General features: G+C 50.5%; 4 protein-coding genes across 14 annotated transcripts in view; 1 reads left to right on the top strand and 3 right to left on the bottom strand.

Moving 5' to 3' along the window:
* Window positions 1–9,451, top strand: part of DCAF1 (DDB1 and CUL4 associated factor 1) — a 69,953-nt gene extending 60,502 nt beyond the window's left edge. For 3 of the 6 annotated variants that reach the window (XM_084752571.1, XM_084752567.1, XM_084752568.1), the window contains 2 exons: window positions 2,386–2,638; window positions 8,442–9,451. In XM_084752571.1, coding sequence (XP_084608697.1) covers window positions 2,386–2,638; window positions 8,442–8,500 — 312 coding nt within the window. In that variant the 3' untranslated portion in view covers window positions 8,501–9,451. Of the gene's footprint in view, window positions 1–2,385; window positions 2,639–4,709; window positions 4,823–8,441 lie in introns of all 6 variants that reach the window. The other 3 variants (XR_014773596.1, XM_084752569.1, XM_084752570.1) reach the window with 3 other exon arrangements.
* A 2,784-nt stretch (window positions 9,452–12,235) lies between these two features.
* On the bottom strand, window positions 12,236–16,810 carry RBM15B (RNA binding motif protein 15B). The gene has a single exon (XM_084752623.1). It carries the CDS (start codon window positions 15,242–15,244, stop codon window positions 12,578–12,580), a length of 2,667 nt encoding a protein of 888 aa, XP_084608749.1. The 5' UTR covers window positions 15,245–16,810; the 3' UTR covers window positions 12,236–12,577.
* Window positions 16,811–16,955: 145 nt separating this feature from the next.
* MANF (mesencephalic astrocyte derived neurotrophic factor) lies at window positions 16,956–20,348 on the bottom strand. The gene is made up of 4 exons (XM_084752754.1): window positions 20,191–20,348; window positions 19,395–19,522; window positions 18,223–18,364; window positions 16,956–17,404 (listed from the first exon to the last, which is right to left on the bottom strand). Exons 1-4 carry the CDS (start codon window positions 20,273–20,275, stop codon window positions 17,220–17,222), a joined length of 540 nt encoding a protein of 179 aa, XP_084608880.1. The 5' UTR covers window positions 20,276–20,348; the 3' UTR covers window positions 16,956–17,219.
* An 855-nt stretch (window positions 20,349–21,203) lies between these two features.
* DOCK3 (dedicator of cytokinesis 3) overlaps window positions 21,204–25,347 on the bottom strand; it is a 336,530-nt gene continuing 332,386 nt past the window's right edge. For all 6 annotated transcript variants that reach the window (XM_084752557.1, XM_084752558.1, XM_084752559.1 and 3 more), the window contains 2 exons: window positions 25,072–25,154; window positions 21,204–24,235 (listed from right to left, as the gene is read on the bottom strand). In XM_084752557.1, coding sequence (XP_084608683.1) covers window positions 23,726–24,235; window positions 25,072–25,154 — 593 coding nt within the window. In that variant the 3' untranslated portion in view covers window positions 21,204–23,725. The remainder of the gene's footprint in view (window positions 24,236–25,071; window positions 25,155–25,347) is intronic.

Below are 25,347 nucleotides of genomic sequence, written 5' to 3'. Positions count from 1 at the left end.
GGCTCACAGACTGCTCTAAAGGCTGCTTCCTTAGAATATCTTTTTGGGAAAAACATAGGCTTAGACTCTTTTGCAAAATTCAGATAGGTCTGGGAGCCTTTGTTCCATGATCCAGGTTTCAGATTGACGTTGTCAGTAAGCTGGACACACTCATCTTTGACAGCACACACACCAGCATTGGTCATTCAGAGTAGACATTGAGGTAAGACAGTGCGCCTCACGTCCTCCTCAGTCTGCTCTTCCTTTCCAGTTGGCCTTCCAGAGTTAATGGGTCAAACCCTAAGCCTAAAAGCTGCGTTGTAGATGCTGGGGCTGACCCCTGGCCTCAGCAGTGCTCTTGATTTGGACACTTCTCAGTTCTTCTTAAACTTGTCTTTGGCTGCAGTAGTAAACACTTGTGCTTGCCTGGCACAAATGATGTCCTGGTTTGTATCCCAACCCCATACATTCTACTTCCTTGAACCTCCCCGCAAACTCCCCTAAAAAGCTTGAAGGTTGTTCTGTTAAAATTTTTTGTTTGTTTTTGACAGGTCTCATCTGTCATAAATTTTAAACATTGTTTTGTTCCATATGGAGTAGATAGACATATGGTCCTGGATTCTTTCCTTTTTGGTTATTATTATCCTTTTTCCCCTCTGATTATTTTGAACTTTGGTCCTTTGCTAATAGATGATAGCTAATTTTGGTCAAGGCCATGGAAATGTGCTTGCAAAGGAGCTGAAGTTACGATCTGATGACCACTTTGGCTTTCTTCTGATTGGTTCCCTCTGGTTTATCTTCTGTGTGTGTGAGCTTGTCTGTGTTATTCACTTGGCCACCTCCAGACACTTTGAGCTCCTTTCAGGTGGAGCAGTGCTTAGTAACTGCTGAGTCTCTGTTTCTGGAAATGATATATAACTACAGCTGTAGGGTAGTCGTCTCCAGCCTGCCCCCTCCCCCTCCACAGTCACATACTTGAACATGTTAGCATCTCTGGATAGCATTAGTTTTCCCTGTGTAGCTGCCATACATAAACTGTTGAAAGTATAAATCACTGCATCAAACAGCTTAATCAAGACGTCTATACAGGTTACAGAGGTGGCTGAGTAAGTAAAGTGCTTGCCAAACAACTATGAGCCTGAAATTGAACCCACAGTAGCAAACAGCTGTAATCTCATAATTCCATAGTGAGTGGGAAGGAGAGACAGGAGAATCCCCAGAGGCCTGGAGACCAGACTAGATAACATGGCAGAAGAACAAGTGATTCTATCCTGTCTTAAACAAGGTGGAAGATGAGGGTCAACACCTGAGGTTTCCTCTGACCTCTATGTGTGTTCTGTGGTACACATGTGCCCAGCTGTACTAACACCCAAAGAAAACACACACACACACCCCACCCCCCTACCCCCAGAGTCCTCAAAGCAGAGCTGCTTGACAAGTCTGTGTTATATTATAGCCCTGATTTTTTTTTCTTCACTGTGGTGCTGGGGTTTGAACCCAGGGTCTTGTCAACAAAGTGCTTATTTTTTTTAAGGTGAGTGGCAGGAGATTTAGAATCCAGGGTACCTAGAGAAAATGTTTCACCGTTTTTCTGGTAGGTTCGTATCTTTGGTAAATTACTGTTGAATAGAAGAATGGATGAGGTTTCTGGCACTCTGTCTATCATGTCTGTCTGTCTATGCTCTGTCTGTATCTATCATCTGTCATTGCTGTGTAGCAGGAAAGATAGGTGTCTATTTACTCTGTTTTGTGCGTCTGCATTGTTGAAGTGTTCATATTGAGCACTTAGCAGCTCTGGTAGGGATCTGCCTGTTGTGTAGGAGCTGAGGGGTTTAGAAGCTGGGCAGCTCAGCAGCTGTGTTCTTTCTAGAATGTGTTTTGCTAGAATGTGGAGCTTTACATTTCAGGCAGACCTTTTGTTCCAGTGTCTGAGCTCACTTTGGTTGATGCAGGAGGCGAAGAGTCCCCCTGGTCAATCAAGGTTATCGATGGCCTTTGAGACACCTGTGAGGCAGATTTTCTGTTTCTTTGCATAAGAGCTCCACGACCAGCCTGGTCTACAAAGTGGGTCCAAGGGAGCCAAGGCTACACAGAGAAACCCTGTCTTGAAAAAACAAAAACAAACAAAAAAAGTTAAGAGGTGGGAGACAGTTGGCATGGTTACAAAGCCAGACAGGAAAATGGGGTGCCTGACTCCACAGGGTGACTCTTCGCCTTTTAGAGGGTCAGTAATCCTTGCTGAGGTGGTTTCAAATGCCTTAAACATAGTTGCCTGTCCCAACCACCACTGGCAAGTCTGTTCTACTAACAGTTTATTCCTCTGTCCCCTTGGATAGGAATTACCACATGGTCCATGTGGGTTAAGCCTTTGTGTTTGTCCTAATGGACTTTATGCTCTCTTATCAGGAAGAGGAAGAACAGGAGGAAGAGGATGATGATGATGATGATGATGATACTGATGATTTAGATGATCTAGACACTGACCAGTTGCTGGAGGCTGAACTGGAGGAGGATGACAACAATGAGAATGCAGGAGAGGATGGAGACAATGACTTCTCTCCCTCTGATGAGGAGTTAGCAAACCTTCTAGAGGAGGGCGAGGAGGGGGAAGATGAAGACTCTGATGCAGATGAGGAAGTGGAGCTGATCTTGGGGGACAGTAAGTATTGGGCAGAGTTTGGGATGAGCCTTGGTACCCAGGACCAAGTCCCTCCTCTTGTACCAACCTAATCCAGAAGACAGCTGTGCTTGGCTTCTGCTGACTTATCACTTGGGTCCCTTGAGGAACATTAGGCACCCCGTTCTCCTGTCAGGCTTTGTAAACATGCCACTGGCTCCTACCTCTTAACTTTTTTGTTTGTTTTTGATTTTGTTTTTTCGAGACAGGGTTTCTCTGTGTAGCCTTGGCTTCCGTGGACTCACTTTGTAGACCAGGCTGGCCTTGAATTCACAGATATACACCTGCCTCTGCCTCCCTGAGTGCTGGGATTAAAGGCTTGTGCCACCACGCTGGGCTCCACCTCTTAACTTTAAAGCAAAGGTTGGTACACTTTTCTTTTTTTCTTTTTTCTTTTTTTTTTGCTTCCCAGGTCTTGTGGTCTCTGTCGCAGCCACTCAGCTCTGCTGTAATAATGAGAAAGCAAGCACAGGCCTAACATAAATTGAGATTTATGGCTGTGTTCTAGAACCTATTTTCAAAATAAGTGGTGAGCTTACAGCTTTTGAATTCCTGCTTTAAAGGTTTGGCGGAAGCATAGCTGTCACCTGAGAGTCTGAAGGAGCATTTCACAGGCTCTCTGCCCCTTTGACTGTCATGTACAAATTAAGGGCCTTTTGTGGGAGAGCCCTTTTCCACACTGCTTTTGGCCAGTCCCTCCTGAAGGCCGAGGAACAAATGGATGTTTTATTTCCCCCACTTCTTGTTCTAGAGAACAAACTCGAGTTTGTGTAGTAATTTCCCACTATTTCTGAGAGGCCTTTTCCGACGAATCCCAAATAAGCCAACCACAGCTTTTAAGACTGGGCAGGCAGCACCATCCCACTCTTCCATGTCTGAGCATTGCCACGGGAGTGCTGTTGTTGGCAGACCTCTCCAGCTGTGGTCCTGGTCCTTTGTATTGCTGCCTGAGTGAGAGGGTCTGGTCATTTAGCTGATATAGCCAGCATCCTCACAGACATGGTAGGCACTCTGTAATGAGAGCTGCTCTTCACAGAGCGGTGTTCACTTGGAATTAGTTAAGAATTAGCTTCTCATTTACAGATGCCCTGTAGCCATTTGCTGCTACTATACTGAGCAGTAAGAACACATCCATTTATATCATTATATAGCATGACAGAAAGTTGTGTTGTGTTGTGATGGCCTAGGCCAAGCAAACTCCAAGCTGCTCCATTAGAGGGCCTCTGTGCATGACCCTGCTAGGAGAGAGGTGGGTAACTGTGTTTTTAATATAGATACTCCTGTTACATGTACTATGCATAAACAATACCTATTCTCCACCTCATTTTCTTTAGGACAAATACCTCTTATGTGCTGGTAGAGCTGAGCCTGACAGCTGATTGCCTTAGGGGAGACTTAGCAAGTCCCCTCCAGCACTTGAGGCTCTGGGTGGGAGTGGGCTTCCTGTCCCAACCCACCTGCTGTGTGTGTTATTTAAGGGTTGAGGTGATTCTGTGGGTTAGCCTCAGGTCATGATGACCTGAGAGCCAGGTAAAGACCCAGGGATATTCTTAACAATGTATCAATAGTGAGATATTAGAGACAAATTATACCTCCTTTCTATTGTTGGTAATGCAGGTTAGGTGCGCTCAGTCAATAGCAAGAAGCTGGTGCCACCTCCATGTGTAAGTGTCACTTGATGTGCTGGTTTTGTTTTTAAATAAGAAATACTTTACCAGAACCTAAGATTTAAAGTTTTCAAATAGACTAGACAGAAGAGCCAAAAGCTGCTTTTTGAAGGAGAGACGTTAGAATATTACCCACAAGGGTCGCAAGACTATTATTGGGTGTTCCCTTTTTGTTCGGTCAGTCCTGTTCCTCCCCGAGCCTGCTTACAGCGAGAAGACAGCATATTCCTAAGAACTGAATCCCTGCTTTTAACCAGTATAGCGATCTCCATAAAACAGGGCAAATATAACCTAGACAATGAAAATAAAAGTGCTTCCCCATCAGAGATAAGCTAGAGAAACCTTCCTACCCCTCCTCTAACCCTGACAACTGCCTTCATCCACAGGGCTGTGTACTTAATCCATGATGGGGCAGTGAGTGAAAGCAGAGAGCCGCTACCAGTGACCGTGTCCCAACAATCCAGATGACACTTCCAGCTTCTGCTCATGCTTTACAACAGTAAATGAGACATAGATGTGCTAATGTGCATTTAATCACCAGAGGAGCGAAGATATCTGGGCTTTCTATTCTGTAATGTTTCTAAGCCTGTACCCACCCATTAAATGCAAAGGAAAATGGAGTCTTGGTAGAGCAGCAGGGCCACCCATGTGGTGATGAGACGGACTCGAGAGTTGCTCACGGCATGGAGCCTGATCCACGCTCCAGCTTCCTCTAGGGCGCGGACTTGGCTGCTTTGATAGTAAATTGCACTGTCCCAGTGCTGGGTATAGCTTGCCTTCCAGACACTAGCACAGCCCTAGCTTGCCTGCACTGGGATAATACATTTTGGTTATGAAACACTAAGTTCTACATTGGGTCCTACTCTGGCCGGGACAGTTGAGCTGTTTGTTTCTCTGAAAGGGGGAATTCTAGGCAGCAGTGATGGCACAATTGATGCACACTGACCTCAGCTGTTGCACTTCCACGATAGGTAGGGTTGAGCCAGCAACACTTGGATTTACTTTATCATGTGGGGCAGCATGGTCATCTCAGATCTTGACTCACCTGACATGGTTTAACATGTGGCCCAGGTTGGCTCAAGTTCCCCAGTCTGTCTCTCTTCATCTTCTGAGTGCTAGGATTTCAGGGATGTGCCACCACACCCAGCTGCAGGGTTTCCATTGGTGATTTGAATATAAACCCTCTCAATTTGTATTTGGTAACAGTACACCTTCCTTTTGCCATTCTGAAAATTCCTTCTCTCAAAGCAAAGGTAATCTGGAAAACCTTTAATTCTATAAATTATGAGAATATGGTCACTATAATATTGATGTGTAATATATGACAACACATGTCGATATTTCTGCTTTGATTCTGAGGTGGAGGCACAGGAGTGGCACCTTCAGCTTTCCCTCAGTTGCTCTTCCCTGTGTTCTGTGGGCTGTCCAATGTGGATATTGCTGTCCCTCATGGCTGTCAGTGGAACCCAGACTGCGAAACCGTTTACAAGTATCACCATTACAAGCCTCATTCTGCTTCTCTGAAGGAACTCGGCCTTCCTGAACTTAGAGAGTCTTATATGGTGGAAACCATAGAAACCCACACCCATGGGTTGCTGCTCCAGATACAGAACCCTAGTTCTTGAAAAGAGGCACATTTTTTTCAGGGTCTTTATGCTCAGCTTCTGGGGACCCCTTGCTCTTAAGCCTGGATGTTGTAAGGCAACAGCAGGTCAGACCACTGGCGGGATTATTTACAGTTCATCTGCCTTTGCCGCAGAGACTTTCAGAATGGTAGGTCCTGATCAGAGGCTGGGGAGTGATTGGGTCACAGCACCATTTGGGCCTGAGAAAAGGTTAGGGCACGAGGTAAAAGTCCTGCCACCTGACCCCTGTTGTATGAGAGGGAGGCTGCTGCAAAGCTCTCTTAGCCATTATTTAGCCCTTAGGTAGAGTTAAGTATTGGTTTCTCTTTTCACTGTGGGGTAGGGGGTTGAACCCCTTGTCTGTCTTGGGGGGGGGGGTGGTCTCAGGCAGGTAGGCCTGGCATTGTTGGCTTGCCTATAACATAAGCACTGGAGGATCCTTGGAAATCTGCAGAGGCATCTGGCAGAGCAGGTGCTGTGTGTGGCACTGGGGAGTAGACAGTGCTTTCTGCCTGGAGATTTTGTCTCAGCAGCTGCTGGGACGTGGTCTGGTTAGATTTAGGTGTCAGCATTTTATCCTGCGACCACTCCATTGCGTTTCCCACTCCTTATCACGTTGGGCCGTTTTTTGTTTTTCCTTCCTTACCTTGCGCTAGAATTTTCAGGTACCTTGGAGTGGCTGGCGAAGCTTTGTACTTCTGGGCACCCCTTTCCACGTAGACAAGCCAGGGCTGAGCCCAGGTGTTTCAGGGCTTGGGCTATGTTGCCCACATTTCTGGGCACCTTATGAAAGTATTTCCAGTTTTGTTCTTATTATTGTTTTTGTTTTTTATTTTTAGGTTTTTCGAGACAGAGTTTCTCTGTGTAGCCTTGGCTGTCCTAGACTCACTTTGTAGACCAGGCTGGCCTCGAACTCAGAGATCCGCCTGCCTCTGCCTCCTGAGTGCTGGGATTATACGCGTGTGCCACCACGCCTGGCCAATTTTGTTATTTTTAAAACTTTTTAGATGGTTCACTGGTGAAGAGCAGGACCTGGGTTTGATTCCCAGCATCTACATGACGGTCTTAACTGTCTAGCTCCAGTTCCAGGGGGATCTGATGCCTTCTACCTTGTTGGGCACTCGACACACCTGTTGCACAGATAAACATGCAGGCAAAACACCCATACTCATGTTTTAAGAAAAAGTTTGGATTTCATGCTTTCTAGTGTGTGGAAGTCAGAAAGATAGTCTGCGGGGGTCAGTTCTCTGCCATGTAGGCTCCAGGGTTAGAACTCAAGTTGGCAGGCTGGGTGGCAGGGACCTCTGCTGCAGGCGTACTTTATAGCCCCTTTCCATAGCTTCTTGAATAAAAACTAGGTCTTAAGTGTACTTACCAGTTTTCTTGGACTTTGCTTGGCATGGTGTATCTTTGAGGGTCCTTTGGTGGAGGGAAAAGTTAGGACAAGGTCCACTGTAACCAGGCGGGCCTTGAACCGGTGCACCTTCAGCTTTAGTCTTCCAGATTAGGACTGTAGATATGTCCTGCACCGTTGGCTTTGAGGAGCTCTTTTGCTACCACTTAGTTTCATTCCTCAGTGGATTCTTCCAGAAGTGTTAATGAGTTCATTCCTTGCCTGCAGAGTGAGTCTGGGGCCCTTGGTCTCTGTGTTTCTGCTGACTTCCTACTTGTTTGTGACAGATGGCTGTTTCTGTAGCTGCATGACAAGGATTGAGTCCTGGGGTTGCCTTTGTAGGTCCTGAGGCCTGGAGGAAGGGATTGAGCCTGCTTATCATTTTTAAAAATAAATTTTAGTGTGTCCACATAAGGTATCCATTATCAAAGTATGGGGATTCATGTAAAAAGTTGACTCTAGTGAAAAGATGAGCATAGTTACTATCTAATCATCACCCACTTTCTTTGGCAAGAGCAGCTAAGAAATCTCATTAGGTCTGATCCAGAAAATAACTATTATTTGTACTGTTGTTGTGTTAGCATTCTAGACTTGTTTATCTGTCATACCTGCTACTTTAAAACGGTTGACTTCGCCCCTCCTGTTCCTTTCTCCCAGCCCTGACACAGGCTGGTCTGGAACTCATTTCAACAAACCACGGTCCTCCCTTTTTAGTGTTTCTTGGAGATCAGGATCCTGCCATAAGGACACAATAGGCCAGGGGCAGGGACCTCTGTGCTCCTCTCAGCCCTGTCCCTTTGCAGCCCAGTGCCCAGGTGGAGGCTTGAGGACACTTGCTTGATCCCTCTGGGGCATCCCAGGCAGGAAGCAGGGACTCCAAGTTCAGGTCTTTTGAAAGGCAAGAGAGCCAGAGATCCCAGGGGTGGCTGTTGTTGCCAGCAACAGGCATATTCTCTGGAGCCAAGCTCCAAGGAGTTAATTGATGTGTTTTCTACTTTCTGGAAAGTGGTAATTAACCCTGCTCAGGCATAAATGTGTTGAATGCAGGGGTGTCCTACAGTCCTAGCATATAATTGTCTCTCCCTTCTCTTACCTTTCAGCAGACAGCTCGGACAACTCTGATTTGGAAGATGACATCATCTTATCTCTGAATGAGTGATGTGCCATCCCCTCTTGGAAGAGAATCTTGGCAGGCAAGAGTGAATGAATTCAGAACACCTGCCTTTTGCTGCCTCCCAGGGCTGTCTGTTAAGGAGCTGTGTGCCCTACATTCAGAGGACTATGATTTAGTGTCTCCCTGGAATCTGAGGGCCTTTCTAAAAAACAATAACAACCACAAAAAGGATAAAAAAAAAAGCCTACAGGGACTAGGCCCTAGTTTGTGTCCCCTCTTCCTAGGACGGACATAGCTTTCCTCAAGGGAAAAAACAAACATGTCTCTGGGTTTCACAATATATTTTCTTTGTATAATGTTCTTTACTTAAAGAACAAGAAATAGTTTTTTATAAAACTTTAAAATGAAAAAAAAAAAAAAAAAAAAAAAAAACAACCAAAAAACAAAAACAAAACACCAACAGGCATTTGTAACCGAGGGTCTGAATCACACCACCAGTCTCCTACCCCTGCACTTCATTTTCTTTGGAAGAAAATGATGCTAAAGAACAATATAGAGGCATTTTTACATACCTATTTAAATGAAGAGGAAAATCGTGGTTTCTTAAATTGATAAGGATTAAGAATATTTTATTATAAATATAATATATGATTTTTTAACCTGTTTTGTTGCCTCATATGCTGTCAAGTTAATTTGTTTTCCTTTGTGCTAGACGGGAAAGGAAGGCACGGCCTGCTTACTGGGGAAAATGCCTAACTCCCTACTTTGTGGCCAGGCAGCAGACAGTCGTGTGGACCCTGGTTTTGTGGAGTTGAGAGAACTTTAGGGGTATAAATTCACTCCCTCTCTTTCTCTTTGTGATTCAGTTTTTCAAAAGTCTTTTTTTCCCTTCCCTTTCTCCCCAATGTGGAAATTACAAATCAAAGGTCTTTTTCTTTAATGTAAAGTGTATTTATTTAAAAAAAAAATACAAAATAAACTACAAGTCTGTCTTTGTTTATGCCCTTTCCTTGTTTTCTTTCACCCAAGTGGGGTTTCCCTCCTGTCTCCTCAGTTCTTCAAAGACCACGCATGACTTGTGAGGAAGGCAAGAGCACTCCACAGTGAGAGAACACAGCCTTCCCCACAGCACGTCCTCAAGGAAGACAGTGGCTGTCGCTTTTGCCTGGCCTGGAGTTGCTGGGGGCCTTGTGAGGATAACAATGGGGGTGAAAGGGGTCGGGTGGGCTCCATCTCTGTCCACATGTGACCTTTAAGGAACATTCTGGCCACCCCTTGACTGGGATTAGGGGGACTTGAGCAGTTTTAGTGCTAAAAGTTGAGAGGTACTTGAGGCTTGGTCAGGCTGGACTTGCTAAGTATCAGGGGCTCATGTTTTACTCATCCCACTTTTCTTTCCACAGCAAATAGAAAAGGCCAATCTCTGATTTTGCCCACATTCTGGCTCCTGTTTCTGTTACACATCACCTCGCAGCCTCAGACACACTTAGCCCTCTTCTGTCAAGGTTGCACTGGTTATAAGGTAAAGCAACACAGAGCAGTGAAGACTCTGCAGGCGTAGGTAGTGCTTAACCTGACACACTGAAGTGGTCTGTAGCAGAGGTGCAGCCTGGTCTTTTAAGAAAGCCTTGGCAAAAAATTGGCTTCCTGTTTTAGGTCCATTTAGGTCCTTACTTGCTTCATGCCATGGCGTTAAGTGGTTCACTGACACCAGCTGGTAGATGTCTGATGCTGGCTCTGATCTTTTGTCGTCACTAGTGCAGCTCATCTGCCAGGAGCTCCTGGGAGCAGCCACAGCCTCCTGAGGTGGAGATGGCACATTTAATAGGAAACCACAGTTCTGGTTGACTTGACAACACTCCCTTAGGAATGTGCCTCGTGAGAAAACATCTACCTTCATTGTTCGACTAGGGTTCAAAGCCTGAGTCACTTAGGAAGGCTCAGGGTAGGAAAACTACCAATTAGGGGGTTTTGTCTGCCCATGGGTTTTTTGTTTTTTGTTTTTTACCTTCATGCAACACCACAGCCAATGTCCACCTGACTCACCTTCTCTAGTGCTGGCAGGGCTGGCTGACAGGCCACAGAACCTGTTATGTCTTAAGGACTAAAAGGAAGTGGTTAAGGTGGTCCAAAGTGGAAGGTTATGGTGTGGTGTGATTCTTTACTCAGAAACAGGTTAGCACTAAAGCCAAAGGGTGCCCCTTTCCAAAGAGGGTTAGTTAATGACACTGGGGGTGAGGTGACTTGGTTCTGCCTGGGAAGGGTACCCTTGGGTGATGAAGCCTGCTTTGTTAAAGGAGCCCAGATGTGCCACAACTGTTCTGTGACATTGTTCAAGATCTGTAAGACAGGCTTTCAAAAATGAGGCCTGTTCTGGTCTCTTCTGCATGACCCTGAAGTTGTTTGGGATGCAGGGCTCCAACCCCTGCAGTAGACACACACAGATAAGTTAACATTCTCTCATGTTAATGCTTTAGAGCAGTGGTTCTCAACCTTCCTAATGCTGTAGCCCTTTAATACACTTCATGTTGTGGTGACCCCCCTCTATAACATTATTTTGTTGCTACTTCATAAATAATTGTGCTACTGTTATGGATCACAATGTAGCTATTTTGGGAGAGGTTTGCCAAAGGGGTTGTGACCCACAGGTTGACACCAGCTCTTTAGAGCCATACCTGGTCTATACTGGCCGAGGCCCTCTGCAGTTTGTCCTTGTAGAGGCATGAACCTCCATACAGCCTCCAAGGTCTGTCTGGGGATCAGGGAGTGGGCCAGACCCTAAGCACCAGCCTGGCTAGAACCTCTGACCAGGGTCCCATTTTCCTCAGCCTGACTGGCTTGGACCACCAAACTGCCACATTCTGAGCCTGGGTGTGGCTCTGTGGTGACAGTTGTTGCCTGATCTGGCTTCCTACTTGAGACAGCAAAGGCAGAGCCTAAAATTCCTCAGGCCACTTTGCCTCCCAGACATAGGATTACTTAGCCTGCTTCCTCCTCACCATAGCTGACAAGGATTTGGGCTCTAGCCCACCACTTAACAACTCTCACAAAGCAGTATCCATTTCCTTACCTGGTATCTGGGTCAGGGCACGGAACACTATGTCACTCATTAAGGACATCTTCCTGGCACTGACTCCCTTGCAGCTCTGAGCACTGTAGTTGGAGTCTGTTTGCCACAAAGCTGGAGGTTTGACTGCGGCACAGGCCGCTCTGACAGCCCTGAGAGATCAAAGGAAGCACACTCAAGATTAGCAAGTCAGGCTGCCTCTCACCCTGCACACTAGTGTTTTGCCTCTAGGACCCCTGGGAATCAGGCAGCTGACTGATACTGCAGACCCTAAACTATGGGAAGATCAAAAGACTGAACCAGAGGGAACCCAGTCCCATCACACACAAGGCCTCTTGACATCAATATTGCACTGTTCCTTCCCCCAAATGCAAGACTACACAACTGAAAACTAGCCTGTTAAACAGGTGTTCTAACTGGGCGCTTTGTCCAAAAGCATTGCTCAAACTAAAGCACACATTTAGGGCAGGGAAAAAATAACAAAAACCACCTGTAGCTGTTGGCACCGATCTTAGGCCCAGGCCTTTGCTCTGAATGGGCTCGGGTTAGGGTGTTTAACGGGGCCCATACAACATAAGCCTGCTGGCCACCAATGCAGCACAACCTTTAGAAACAGTGGTGCCAACAACATGACATAGGACACGTGCTGAGGGAAGTCTTCCATTTTTTAAGAACAAAACCTGATTAAACCAGGACTCTGGAGGGATTGAAAATCCATCCTCTGACAAAAGGCTTTACTGACAATTTTCCATACAGTTAGTCAAAAAATAAAATAAAATATAAAAAAATACAGAATACAGCAGACACTATCTCATACACAGGAAACATAACAGGAGTTTCTTCTTATAAAAACAAACAAACAAAAAAACAAACCAGCAATCCCCCCCTCCCAAATCTAAGAATTTAATTTCAGCAGTGGACAGGAGGCCACCACATGAACCACAACAACCCAGCAGAGAATTCCAACCAAAGGGGTAAGGTAGGTAGAGAAGGGAGCAGATCTTTAAAATAACTGCTTGTGTGTCACAAACACAGCTGGAGCAAACAGGTGTGGGCTAGGCAGCGTCTCTGACTATCACTATCACCATGTGTTCTTCCTCTAACTTGCCCAATGTCCTCAATGCTGACTGGAGGTACTGCTGTGAGAAGTCGCAGGGTGGGAAGGCATAGAGCATGCCAGTGCTGTCTCTGCCCTTAGACCCGCCCACCGGCAGGCTGATCACCCCTGCAGCCTGCTTCTGTTTCAAGTAGGAGACCAGGTTCCTGAGAAGCCGCCTCTGTAGGCCTGGCTCCACTGTGGGCATCCCCTCAGAACCAGGCCCACTGGGGGGTGACTGGATGGCTAGGAGCACGGCATAGCCGTTGGGGCTCCCCTGCTTGATGCGACGGGTGACCTCATCCAGCTTGGGCTGGTCCAGTCGAAGGCGCTGGGCAATCTTTAGCTGGGTCAGCTTGCTGCCAGAGGTGTGGTCTTTGAGGAGGCCACTGATAACTCCCTGGTCCCCCTCTAGGATGTGCATAGATGTTGGGAAGCAGCTATTTTTCAACACTAGAAGCCCACTCCAACCCAGCTGCAGTGTCTGAGCATATTCCGAAAGAGTCTTTAGCTTTTTGGTCTCGTGTTTTGGCTCTTCAAGAGTCTTGGGCTCTGCCTCAGTGGTCCGATGATTACGTTCACTCTCTCTACTCTTCTTCCCATGGGAAGAGTCTGGAGCCTCGTGGTGGTGGTGATGGTGGCTCCTGTCCTCCGCACCATGTCTGCTGTTGCTGAGGGAGTTGCTGCCTGACTCCTTGGTCCCTTCACTGGAGTGGTTCTCCTTTCGGCTACGCTCAGGGGTGCGGTCTGAGCCTCGCTCAGACTGCTGTCCCCCACCCTTGGTCCTGCTCCGTTCCTCATAAGGGGAATGAGTTGTCCTCCCTCGGTCACTGGAAAGGCTCCTCCGCTTGCGTCTCTCTTCCCAGGGCTTGGCTATGCTCCGGTCCCCATCACCCCCCCAGCGCTCACCACTCCGGCTGCGCACTGAGCGGCTGTAGCCCTCTAGGCTGTTTCTGCGGTCCGAACTTTTACTGAGGCTGGTCCAGTCCCCTTCCAAAAAGGTCCGGTCTCGGTCTGAATACAGAAGGTGTGGAGGGGTCCTATCCCGCACCCGAAGGTCAGCATCCAGGTTTCGATGCCGGGTATATCCGTCAGTGAGCAGCTCATAATGCACAGGGAGAGGTGAGGGCTGGTACTGCTGGGGATAGCGAGTCTCCTCTGCTTTGGCAAAATCCACCCGGAGCCTGCGATCTGGACCACCCAAGGGAAAGCCCCTCATTTTAGCACAGGCAGCTTGGGCTGCGTCCAGGCTCTCGTACTGGATGTAGGCAAAGCTGTCCCCTTTGACATGATCGATGGTTCGAATGCTCCCAAAGCGATCAAATTCTCTGGCCAGGGCTGCCAGCGAGGTGTTAGGTCCAAGACCCCCCACCCAGAGGCGGGTGGTGGGGTTAGCCTTGCCGTAGCCTATCTTTATGGGGTTTCTGCCAATCACCCGGCCAGACATAGCCACCTTTGCCCTGTGTGCCATGTCCAGGTTCTGAAACTTGAGGAAAGCATAGGCACCACCCTGGCCGCGGGCAGGCCTCTTGATGACCACCTCCTCAATGATGCCGTACTTTTCGAAGGCCCGTCGAAGCTCCACCTCAGATACACTGTGGTCCAGATTCCCGATGAAGAGGTTCCGAGTAGCTCTCTGGTCATCCTCCGGCATCAGGTCCTCCTCGCACACGGCCGGGTAGCCGTAGGGGCGCCCGCGGTCGTCGTACAGCCCGTAGTAGTCCAGGGCCCGCTCCCGAGACAGGCCCACGGCGGCGGCCGCAGCATCCAGGGCGAAGGCAGCGGCGGCGTGCCGAGCGCGGGGCTCCCGCAGGGGCGGGGCGGCTACCGGAGACAGCGAGCGCTGCTTGTACTGGTAGCCCCCGTGCAGCGGCAGGTAGCCCAGAGGATCGGCGGGCGTGGGGGGCCCCGGGGGCGGCGTGGAGGCGGCGGCGCTGCTGCTGCTGCTCCGCCGGCTGCTCCCGCCGCCGCGCAGGTACACCGGCTCCACCTTGAGCGGCCGGTCGTAGAGCAGCAGCTGGCGGGCCAGGGCGTGCTGGCGAGCCTCGCGCGCGTCCTGTGGGTGCCGGAAGTTCACGTAGGCCACGCGGCCCAGCTCCGGTGTGTGCGACAGGCGCAGGCTGATCTCACCGAAACGCTTGAACTGGTGGAAGAGCCGGTCCTCCAGGTGCTCTGCCGGCAGCGCGGGGCTCAGGCTGCTGATGAGGAGCGTCTTGTATTCCGGAGCCGCCGTGGAGCCGGGACCCGCAGGTTCCGCCCCGGGGGGCGGCGGGGGCGGCGGGAGCGGAGATGCACGGGGCGACGCGCCGCCAGCACCCGGGTCCCCCGAGGCCTTGCCGGTTCGTCCTCCGCCTCCGGGCGCGCCCGAGGAGCGCCCGCTGCCCGCTCGGTGATTCGCATCCCCGGCAGCGCGACCGTCGCGATGCCCGCCGCCGCCGCCACTGCCACTGCCTCGGGGCTTGTCACGAGCCCGCGCTGGAACCGGGTGCTTGGTGCCTCCGGAGGCCTTGTGCGCTGCTCGCCGCCCGCCCGCCTCTGCCTCCCGTTCGCGCTCCCGCGGCCGCTTGGCGGACGATGACGAGCCACGCCCGCTCGGGCTGGAGTCTCGCTCGTTCTGCCGCTTCATGGCGCCGGCGCGGCGGGCGGGCGGCCCGCAGGCTCCTCACAGCGGCAGTGGCGGCGGCCCAGGAGGCAGCGCCCCCGGCGCCGCCATCTTGGACAAAAGGACTCGGCGCGGCGGCGGCGGCGGGGCGGGGCGGGAGCGGCGCCGAGGGGCCGGGAGCTGCGTTATCAAGCTGCGCCGGTCGTACCACGTGACCGAGGTGGGCGGAACGAGAGTTTCGCTCGGCGCCTATCAGTGGGCTCCGCGGCCCGGCACCACGTGACATCTTGGCACCCAGGGGAGCCAGCCTGATTGCGGGCTCCGGCGCCACCGCGCGGCTGGCGGGGGCTATAGGCACCACGCTGCCGTGCGTGCGCGGGTTCCCTCTGGAGCATAGGCTTTGTGCTCCAGGGCTAGCTAGATCCAGTGTCCACTGGAACAGGAGCGGCCACTTTAAATGTTGTATCTCACTCGAACCTGCCACTAGGTTGAAGAAATCCTATTCCCCTCCGTGGCGTTTTCTGACTGAGACCAAAGGGGACATTCTTGAAGGTGGGCACACAAGGATCGCTACACCCTGTCCAGGACCCACATTTCAGGCATCTTCTGTGTCTAGATTCTTCAGGCGTTGTCCTGACAACTCTGAAAACAAAGACTATAGGTGCAGGTTGAAATTTCCCTGGCTCCAAGCACGGTAACTAGAAAGAATGCACTTGTAGCCTACAGACAAGCATCTTGGCGCCACCGGATCCAACTTTCTGCTATAGGTGTCCGGTCGGACAGGAGGCCGGAAAGGTAGGGCTGTGGAGCCAAGGTAGTGTCATTAGTTATCATTTCTTGGCGTGCTGACATCTTGCTGGCTAGTGTTCTGGTCACAACCAGGAGGTGAGGTGAAGCCTGGGCAAGGGGACCTGAAGGCCACTAGGGTGTAAGTACTCGCCAGATGGATGGTTGCTGGATCCAATCAAGTACAAGCAGGATGCCGAAGAATGCACTCAGCTCTTCCCTCCCACGAGCAGGAAGCAACTGGCAGGAGACAAATCCAAGAGGAACATGGAAGAAACAGGAGTGGCAGGATCAAAGGCAGGCCCCAGGGATGCAAAGTAAACTTAGGGACCACACAAGAAGTGAGCTAAGATCAGCTCATTGGAAAACTTCAGCCTTTCACATCACTGGAGGCAGCAAGAGGCAGATGTCCCCACTGAGGCACAGTTCACAAGCCCAAGGGAGCACTGAAGCCATACTGAACACAGCTCTCGGCCTCTCCTGCTTCTGTGTAAACGGACTCCTGCCTTCTTTGGAAGAATCCAAGGAAGCAAGGGGCCTTGTTCCGACACTAGACAGGAACCGCAAAGGACGAGTAAGTGGGGTACAGTGCGATGCTGACCACCTGCACCCAAGTGCAGAGACTTGTTTATTCTGCATATGCTGAGCCAAAATGTAGATGTGCCTTAGACTTAACCTCAGCCCAGGAACAGGCCCATCTTCAGGCCCTCCTACTGCATTGGAAAGGGGCTTGGGGTGTGTGTGTGGGGGGGTGTCAAGCCTAACTTTATTAGGCTGAAGTATGGGGTACCCCGAAGCCCAGAACCCACACACTTTGGCTACCCTAATAAGCCCTTAAGCTCTGTTATGGGAGTTTCTGGCTCTCAGCACTGGCAGGCCCAGGGGCCTTTTTCGATTGGAAAGATAAACCAGAAGATTTATAGGACAGAATCTTGTGTCAGCTCAACTCTCCAAAGACAAAATTTTTTTTCCTTTAATAAAAAAATCCCAGACAAACTTTTAAGTCCTAGAGTAAACCAGCAAAAAGAGGAAGTAAATTCTTCCCCACCTGGGAGTGGGGTTAGGGGGCACCGAAGAGCCAGGGTCATCATTAGGAAAGCTCCAGGCTCCACACAGCATTGTCAGGAGCCTGCTTAAAAAATAAATTACAAAACGGGTGTTTGGGGAAGAGACAGGTGAACTTTCCCCTCAGGAGCAGCAGGAATTGGGCAGACTACAAATCAGTCCGAGCACTGGCTGCCTTGGGGGCGTATTTAGGCATCAGTTCGTTTATCTTGCGGATATAGTCAGACTTTTCTGCGCAGCCTTTGCACACCTCGCCCCAGTCGTCCAGGACCTTCTTCAGCTCTTTCACCCGAAGCTTCTTGAGATCCACTGTGCTCAGGTCAATCTGCTTGTCTGCAGGGAGAGCGGGAGAGCAAACGGCTGGTGGGAGGTGCTGCATGCCAACCACTCCTCAAGACGCAGCTCGACTGTGGCAGGGCAGACATGCAAACTGCACCCCTGAGGGAACTGGCACTCCTCACCACGAGGGCCACCTCAGGCTGTCAGTGTCCACTACAGGACACACAGTGCAGGGAACCCACAGGGTTCAGAGGAGGAACAGAGCTCTAGTTCCTATGTGTCATCATAGAAGGGCTATTCCAGGCTGATGGTGAAGCAGACATATCCCGACTGCCCATGAGGCACCAGAGTCCGATTCCTACCCCGTAACTCGTGTGACCCAGACAAACTTATACCAGAACCAACCAGGATACCAAATGCGCCAACACAAGGCTCCTGGACACTTGAGGTCCAATAAACACTGGCACTGTTTAGACCTTACAGGATTACGTGCAACCAGATGGGCTATAGGTTTTAAAGCCATCAGACGTACAGCCATGACAAGTGTGTTAACCTCTGCTTGAAAACTTCCAATGCTCCCAACTTCACTAAGACTAAAATCCAAATTCCTCAGCAAACCCCGAGGCCCTGAGCACTTTGTCCACCCATGTCCTGCACGCAGCACTCTCCCTCTGCACTGCTTTCTTATCAGAAGGCCTTTTGGCTAATTCTCCTTCCTTCAGAGTGTGCTAACAAGTCACCCTCTCAACTCCTGGCCTACCTAGCTTTGATGTAGCAGTCTGGTCCCTGCAACACAGAGATCCTCAACTATGCTACACACCCACTCAAAATGACTCTTTTGGCTACAAACTTCAGCTCAAGGCCACACTCACCATATTTTAGTTCGCAGATTTGGCTGTCTTTCTTCTTCAGCTTCTCACAGATTTTCTCCACAGGGATATGGTGGGCCAGCGGCTTCGACACCTCATTGATGATCTTGGTGGCGGCATCATCTGTGGCCCCAATGTAGTAGCACTATTGGAGGGGAAAAAAGAAAAAGAAAAATCTTTAAAAAAAAATTATGGAGCTGGGCGTGGTGGCGCACGCCTTTAATCCTAGCACTTGGGAGGCAGAGGCAGGTGGATCCCTGTGAATTCAAGGCCTGCCTGGTCTACAAAGCAAGTCCAGGACAGCCAAGGCTACACAGAGAGACCCTGTCTCGAAATCCCCCCTCCCCCAAAGTATGTGTATGGGTAAATGAATGTCCGTGCAGGCACTAGATTCCCTGGAGCTGGAGTTATAATGTGTTATGGGTGCTGGGAATTAAGCTCAGGCCCTAAGCAAGAGCAGCACAGATCCATGACCAGCTAGCTCCAGCTAACAGTCCTTAGGTCATCTTGACAACCTCTGCCAGCTGGGCGCACGCCTTAATCCCAGCACCCAGAGGGGCAGAGGCAGGTGGATCTCTGTGAGTTCCAGGCCAGCCTGGTTTACCAAGTCCAGAACAGCCAGGGCTACACATAGAAACCCTGTCTCAAAAAACAAATGAAGGAAACGAAAACCTCTCTCTGCCAGGGCCTCAGTTTTTCAGTACTGTCCAGATCTAGTTAAGCCCTAGGCACTTGATGTATGCTCAGTCCAGAGTTCTGATAAGTTTAGACGTCATCAGAGTTCTAGTGAGAGACAGCCACGGAAACTAAAGCCACAAAGGCTGAAGCTACCCAGGGCTCTTGTCCTTGACTTGGCTCTGGCCATCTTGGGGCACCTAACTCCTTCTGATCCGAAACACAGCAAACCCTTCCTGGCCTTTGAGCACTCATTGTATTTTTCTGATCCCCTTCCTCAGAGACGCCTCTGACTACTTTCTCTAATGGCTCCCACTCCACCCGCCGACCTATCCTAGTCTTACTTTCTTCATGGCACATGCATTTGCCTGTCATTACAAATCCTGGCTCACAGTAGATGCTTAATAAATAGAGGCTAAAACCACTTCAGTCTCACATTAGTTTACAGACCCGTCCATCATGAAGTGGACCGTCCACAAGAGCCGGGGCCAGCTACTCACCAACCGATTCTCTTTGCCTCTTGCTTCACGGCAGAACTTTATAAGTTCTTCTTCAATAGTGGCTGGCGAAAATGTGACATCTCTGTCTTTGAGGTCCTGGTAAAATCTTCCCAGATAAGAAATACAAACTGGAAAAGAGGGAAGGAAGATAGTAAGCAATGACTAGTCCCCATTTACCAGGAAGAAACTCTGTCAGTAGTTTTGACAGAAGGGATGAGGTGATCATTTAAACGTTCTTCATCACTGGTTGTGTCTCAGGTACTCACAGGTGCACAGAACCCTTAGGTTGCTGGGGTCCTAGGACCCAGTGCATGTCGGGAATGACCATTACCCCAGTGACCACACACACACTCCTCCCAGCTCTTTTCAAGTTTACGTGGAGAGTGGACACGTGTCCTTGAGAGGGAGCTCACTGTGACCTCATAAGGGACAGACTGGAGGCTGAAGAAAACGATCAAAGTGCACCTCCACAATTCCAAATACAACACCGAAGTCTTAAATGCAGCTTGGCAACCGCGAGACGGTTGTGGCCCGCGGAGTCCCTTCCCGTCATCTCTAAAGTGATGGGAAGGGATAAAAACTCCCGCGATGTGGGCTCCCAGCCAAGTTTTCAACGCAACAGAACCGACGCTTTCCCTTCAACGGGTCAACGTTTCTAGGCCCGGGAAATAATTCCGAGGCCCCTTGCTCCAGTCGACGCTCCCCCCGCCCCCCCAACTCCCCGGGATGGGCCGTCGCCCCCGCCCGCCCTCTCAGTTTGGTTGGGCTCCGCGCCCCCCACCCCCGACCCCCGCACCTTCGCAGTCGCCTGGTCGCAGCGCCTGGCTGTCTGGCAGCACGCTCAGGGCCAGCGCGACCGCCAGCCCGCGCGTAGCCCACATCCTCCTCGGCCGTCGCCACCACCGCCGCCGCCGAGCGAATGAACCGCACCCGGCGCGGTGCGCCGCCTGGTGGTGGTGGGGGCTGGAACACAAACCGGAGCTTCCCATTGGCAGGCGGCCCCCGCGCCCACCCATATGCCGCGTCCTTATTGGCCCACGTGCCCCGGAGCCCAGACCGACGGCTCCACGCTGCCCTTCCTCATTGGCTGGTGGCGTCCGGACCCCAGACAGTTGTCGGTTGCTGATTGAACCTGGGCGGTCCATAGAAAGAGGCTGGGCGGAAGCTGCACGAGCCGCCATGTCGGGTAAGGGCAGCCGCCTTTGCTGTTTACGGGGCACCCACACAATCTGGTTACTAGTCCGGAGTACCCCGTCTTGGCTCCAGACCCACTCCCTCCCGGACCCGAGACTCGTAGTGCAGGATTTCCGGCGTCAGCCCATATCCAGCAGGACAGGCGGCGCAAGCACGGATCAGAAGCAGTTCCTTGTTTTTAAACGCCACGTGGATTGGCGAACCAATCTTTGGGAGCGTCCACCTTCATTCGCCCGCTGCTTAGACCCCGCCTGATACTGGGTCGGACTGCAGAGGCTCCTAGCGGAGAGGCTCGGGGCCTGCCAAGTCAGCTGCTGTCTGGGCCTCTGAGGACCCAGCCCGCCGAAAAGGCTGCGAGCCGGGGCGTTGGGAGTTTCCCAGTGGAGGCCAGGGGGACTTGGGAGGTTTCGTGTCCCACTCTTGGAGCCGCGGAGACGGGAACTGGACTGCCCTGAAGCCAAGTGCAAGGGCTTAGCCCTTTGAAGGCACAGTACAGAGAGCGGCCGGCTAAGTGCGGAAAGGTGGTATTCTGGAGTTAAAAGGGCTTGGAGCCCGGCGACAGGATTTTGAGAGGGGCACTTTATGCTCCCATTCAGTGAAATCAGTGGATCAATATCAGGTATTCATCTTTAATTCACATCACAGCAGTCAGGGGAGTGGGGGAGTCCATCGGCAGTATTTACATCTAAAGTTCACATGACTTGTTGGATTTATAACATGCTACCACAATATATACAGGAAAATGCCTCTTGGACACCGGCACAAAATTTTTTTCTTTAACTTTTCTGGTACAGGTAAGATCATTTTAAACCAGTTTTTCTTTAGACATGAATACACAAAAGAAATGGTTAGAAGTTTTCTTGTTTTAAATAAGCACAGAATGCCAGAGGTTAAAAACACATTTATAGGGCTTATTACCAATTAGACATCACACTCTATACATTTTTTGCTCAAATTCCTGTACAAATACACAGCATTCAAATAGGTATTTACAAATAAGCTTCAAAGAATGAAAATCAGTATTTCACAATCTTTTCAAAGGATTCTGATCTCTGACCTCCCATTTCCCTCACAATGGCTGGTTTTTCAATAAAAAGTATTCAGAATAGGTCCATTTCATCCAGTTAGGGAAAACGAGAGGAACAACATAAATATATTTTCACCTTGCATAAAGCAAGGTCAAGGAACTTAGCCCTACCATTCCCTTCCCTACCTCCTGTGCCACCAAGTGGAGAAGGGAGATGTCTGCATGTGATGGTTGGCTGCCTCCATGGACTGAGGTTCAAATGTGCCTGGAAACCTGAAGCTGCCCTACCTAAGCATCACATTCAAAGCTGCACCTTGACCCTCATGCCTGTGCACCCAAACGGTCCCGAGACAAGCTCACCAGTGAGGCTGGGCGCAGGAACAGGTGTGTGCCCTCGGAGCTGGGCTACTTGGATTGGCCTAAATCCTCAGCAGTCTGCTTTACTGTGCCTGAACGATCCTGAGGGTATTGGAAGGCCCTACACTGTTGGACCCTGGACCCCAACACACTCTGAAGGAAAATGGGTTATTTGCTGGCAGTTCTATTAAACTTGTATATAAGAGAAAAACACCATGACCATGGGTTTTTCTGTTTGGGGAAAGAATTGTGGAGAAGGGATGAGCAGCTAAGGCCCAGAATTTGGCCACAGGAGGCCAGAAGGCCAACAAGTTAAGGGAGTGGGGGAGCAACATACCTGCTCAACAAGGAGGAGGCAGTCTTATGGCCATCACTGATGTGAATGCAAGCAAATAAAAGGAAAACAATTGTCTCAAGTTATCTTAAAAAGTAACTTAGAAGCACCCTGGTAAAATAGTACCACACCCCCATCACAATACCAAGAGAAAAATCAGTGCCCTGACATGAAAGAATTTCCTATAAAGTCACCACTGCCCTGCCTAACAGACTGGGGAGGTTAGAAAAACTGCCCTCTGCCTGTCCTGAACCCTGAGTGGCAGCGGTCAGTCCCTACAGGTTTGGAGTGGGGGTTTCAGTACTTGGCTGCTTGGAAGTTAAGTTTTACCTGTGTGGCTCTCTGCTTCCTAAAGGAGAGGTTTCCTCCCACCATTTTTGTTTTGTTTTTTTAAACCCAGGAGCTTCCTGAACCTGACCACACATCCTCAGGGCCTGGAAGCCAGGCTGGGCAGCCAACCCCAAGGCTCAGAGGTAGTGCTGAAAATCCCTGATTCAGGCGCTAAATGGCAGGCGTTTGGGGCCACCTGTGAAAGCGAAGAGGCTTTCTGGCTCCTGCCACACTCCAGCCCCACTCTTACACCAGCTCTCTCCAATACAAGGGAAGAGGCCTGACTCCCTGCAGGAGTGACAGCCCTTCTAGCTTCACGCCATTCAGGCCGCAGGGCTTGAGAGAGAACCCTTGCAAGTCCATTGAGCCAGGGAGGCTTCTGCAGATCATGAGGTGTTTTGAGTGGAAAGGAGCAAAGGGTCCGAAATGAAAGTGACGTATAATGTCCAAAGTGGGATAAGAGGCAAGGCTGGCCGTGGGAGCCTGGCAGTGTGCCCCGGGCATGCAGCTAGGCCAGGCATGTGCCTGACTAGCCTCAGTTGCACACTCCTAGATGGAAGAGTGGGCGGGTGGGCAAGCATCTGTGTAAAACGGCCCCTTTGTCCACCTGTGACATGTAGTCCATGTGGTCCTTGCAATCCCTGAATGCAGTCATTCATTTTTCTGTCCATACGGCAAAGGAAGAGGTCCCTAGTGCAATTTCCGTTCTTCAGATCTCTATCCTGGAGGGGAGGGCCTGGGCTCCTACTCCTGGACTTTGCAATACTGCAAAGCAGTTCTGTCTGTGCAATATTTCCAGATAGCTCCATGTGGTCTGGAACTGCAGGAGGAAGAAAGCAACTACTGCATAAAGAAAAACCCAGAAAAAATGGAAACAAAAAGTAAAATAAAAGAGAAACCACAACCCTTCATGCTGCTGTGGCCTCTGCACATGGCAATACATGAGTTCGCGGCAGTAGAACAGAGACTCTGGTGGTTTTCTCCTGAGTGCCAAGCCTCTAGCTCCCTGGGAGGGACTTGCTTTTCAGACGCGGAGTGCCTGGGGCAAGCTGCTCATGGAAGATGGTGGTGCAGCTGCCTCTTGGCTCCTCACTGCTCCCCTCGGCTGTGCTCCCAGGCCATGCGGGCCTGCTCCTCCTTGGCACTGGCGGGAGGCAGCGAGGCCTTGCGGTGCAGGCCCCTGGGCCTCTCAGCCTCCTCCCGCAGCAGCACACCCTCATCGTGCTCTAGGACGGGCAAGCGGGGGTGGTAGGGCTTGGGTGGCAGCGCGGGTGGGTCCATGGGGTCCTGAGGGATGACACACCCTGGGGCTGAGTGGCTTCTGCATGGCTGGGACTTGATGGAGTCAAGGACAGCAGACTCAGAGAGGCTGTAGTGGACAGGGAGGTAGGGTGGCTCAAGGTCTTCATCGCCATTCCAGGCCTGGCTCGGCATGGAGTCCATGGTGTCTGTTCGAGGTGGGGCCTCTGAGGAGTGCCCAAAGTTACTCTCACTCAAGGAGGACACACCGCTACTAGCACTGCCAGACAGCGTAGAGTTGCTGCCATCCAGGCCCGACTGGGGGCTTGTAGGGGAGGCTGGGATGGGGTGGAGAGGAGACTGTGCGAAGGAAAGGGTGGGTAAGTTAGAACCCCTCTCTCTAGACAGGTGGCCTGGCCTGCCATGTGGAGGCCAAGAGTCTGCTTATCCATGAATTTAAGATCTCACCAGCTTCATGTTTGTTTCTTCAGCAATAACTCCCCTAATTATCTCCCACCGCCCCAAAGCAAGCTAGTGGAGCCCCAGAATCAATATTACTTGAGAGGGCCAATAAATGCCCTGCCCTAGCTGCTGGGTGTTGATGTTCCTGGGGCTAAGTCCCAGGTTGGGTGTAGTTGAGTTACTGACAGGAAGGCTGAGTCATCAGGCAGAAGGAACCCTAGTTGGCCACAGATCAAATGTTATTCTGCTGCTAAAATCTCTCACAGACTTGGTCTTTTCCCATTTGCAAAAAAGTTAAGCTAACAACAGGATTCAAATTTTACTTCTTGAAATTTTCATAAAACTTTACTGCCTGATGTTTCTCATTTCCAGTTGAAACTAGTTTTTAAAACTGTATAATCTACCACAGGGACATTTATTTAGCTACTGGACTATAGTGTGTTGAGAGCCTGTGCTCCGGGCAGAGACCCCTCCCAAGTTTTTCAGTGCTCACTATGCATATACTCTTGTTGCCATGTGTTGTCCACAAGACCCTCTGATCTCCCTGTCCTCATCGAATTTGTTGCAGGATGCATGGGTCACCCGCAGCTCTAGTGTGGCTCTGGCCACCCCCAGCTTCTGCCAGCTTAGGCTTTCAGGACAGGAGCAGGGGAGGGTTCAGCTTCCTCTTGTAGGCCCCAGGGGTGACTACGGCAGATGAGGCGGTGGGACACTTGCTTCATTCAGTACATTACCTTGCGCAGCGTCCGGGCAGGAAGCGCTGGGGGGGTGTCACCCAGGGGGTGATGGAAGGCGTCAAAGTGTAGGGAGTAATGACCTGGAATAGGAACAGAACCAGAGCCTCAGCTGGGGACCCTTGCACAAGTTGCACAGTAGCATCACCTTGCTGGGTACTGGGCAGGTGTGGAAAAGTCCCCTGAGAATACCTCGCTATTGAAGGCCACAGAACACCTTTCTTAACACTTGACAGTCTACAAAATACAGGTTTCACACAGGAGGCTAGGAAAGTT

This window comes from Acomys minous, assembly GCF_964271855.1.
Source record: "Acomys minous genome assembly, chromosome: 13".
In the NCBI taxonomy this organism is placed as follows: domain Eukaryota; kingdom Metazoa; phylum Chordata; class Mammalia; order Rodentia; family Muridae; genus Acomys; species Acomys minous.
Note: the sequence above shows the minus strand (reverse complement) of the source record. Positions and strands in the feature narration are given on the sequence as shown.

Coding starts and splice junctions, on each gene's coding strand:
- RBM15B (XM_084752623.1), bottom strand. CDS start 15,244: ATGAAGCGGCAGAACGAGCGAGACTCCAGCCCGAGCGGGCGTGGCTCG.
- MANF (XM_084752754.1), bottom strand. CDS start 20,275: ATGTGGGCTACGCGCGGGCTGGCGGTCGCGCTGGCCCTGAGCGTGCTG. Junction 19,523..20,190: donor GCGACCAGGCGACTGCGAAG/GTGCGGGGGTCG, acceptor CCTCTTTTCCAG/TTTGTATTTCTTATCTGGGA. Junction 17,405..18,222: donor AATCTGCGAACTAAAATATG/GTGAGTGTGGCC, acceptor CTCTCCCTGCAG/ACAAGCAGATTGACCTGAGC.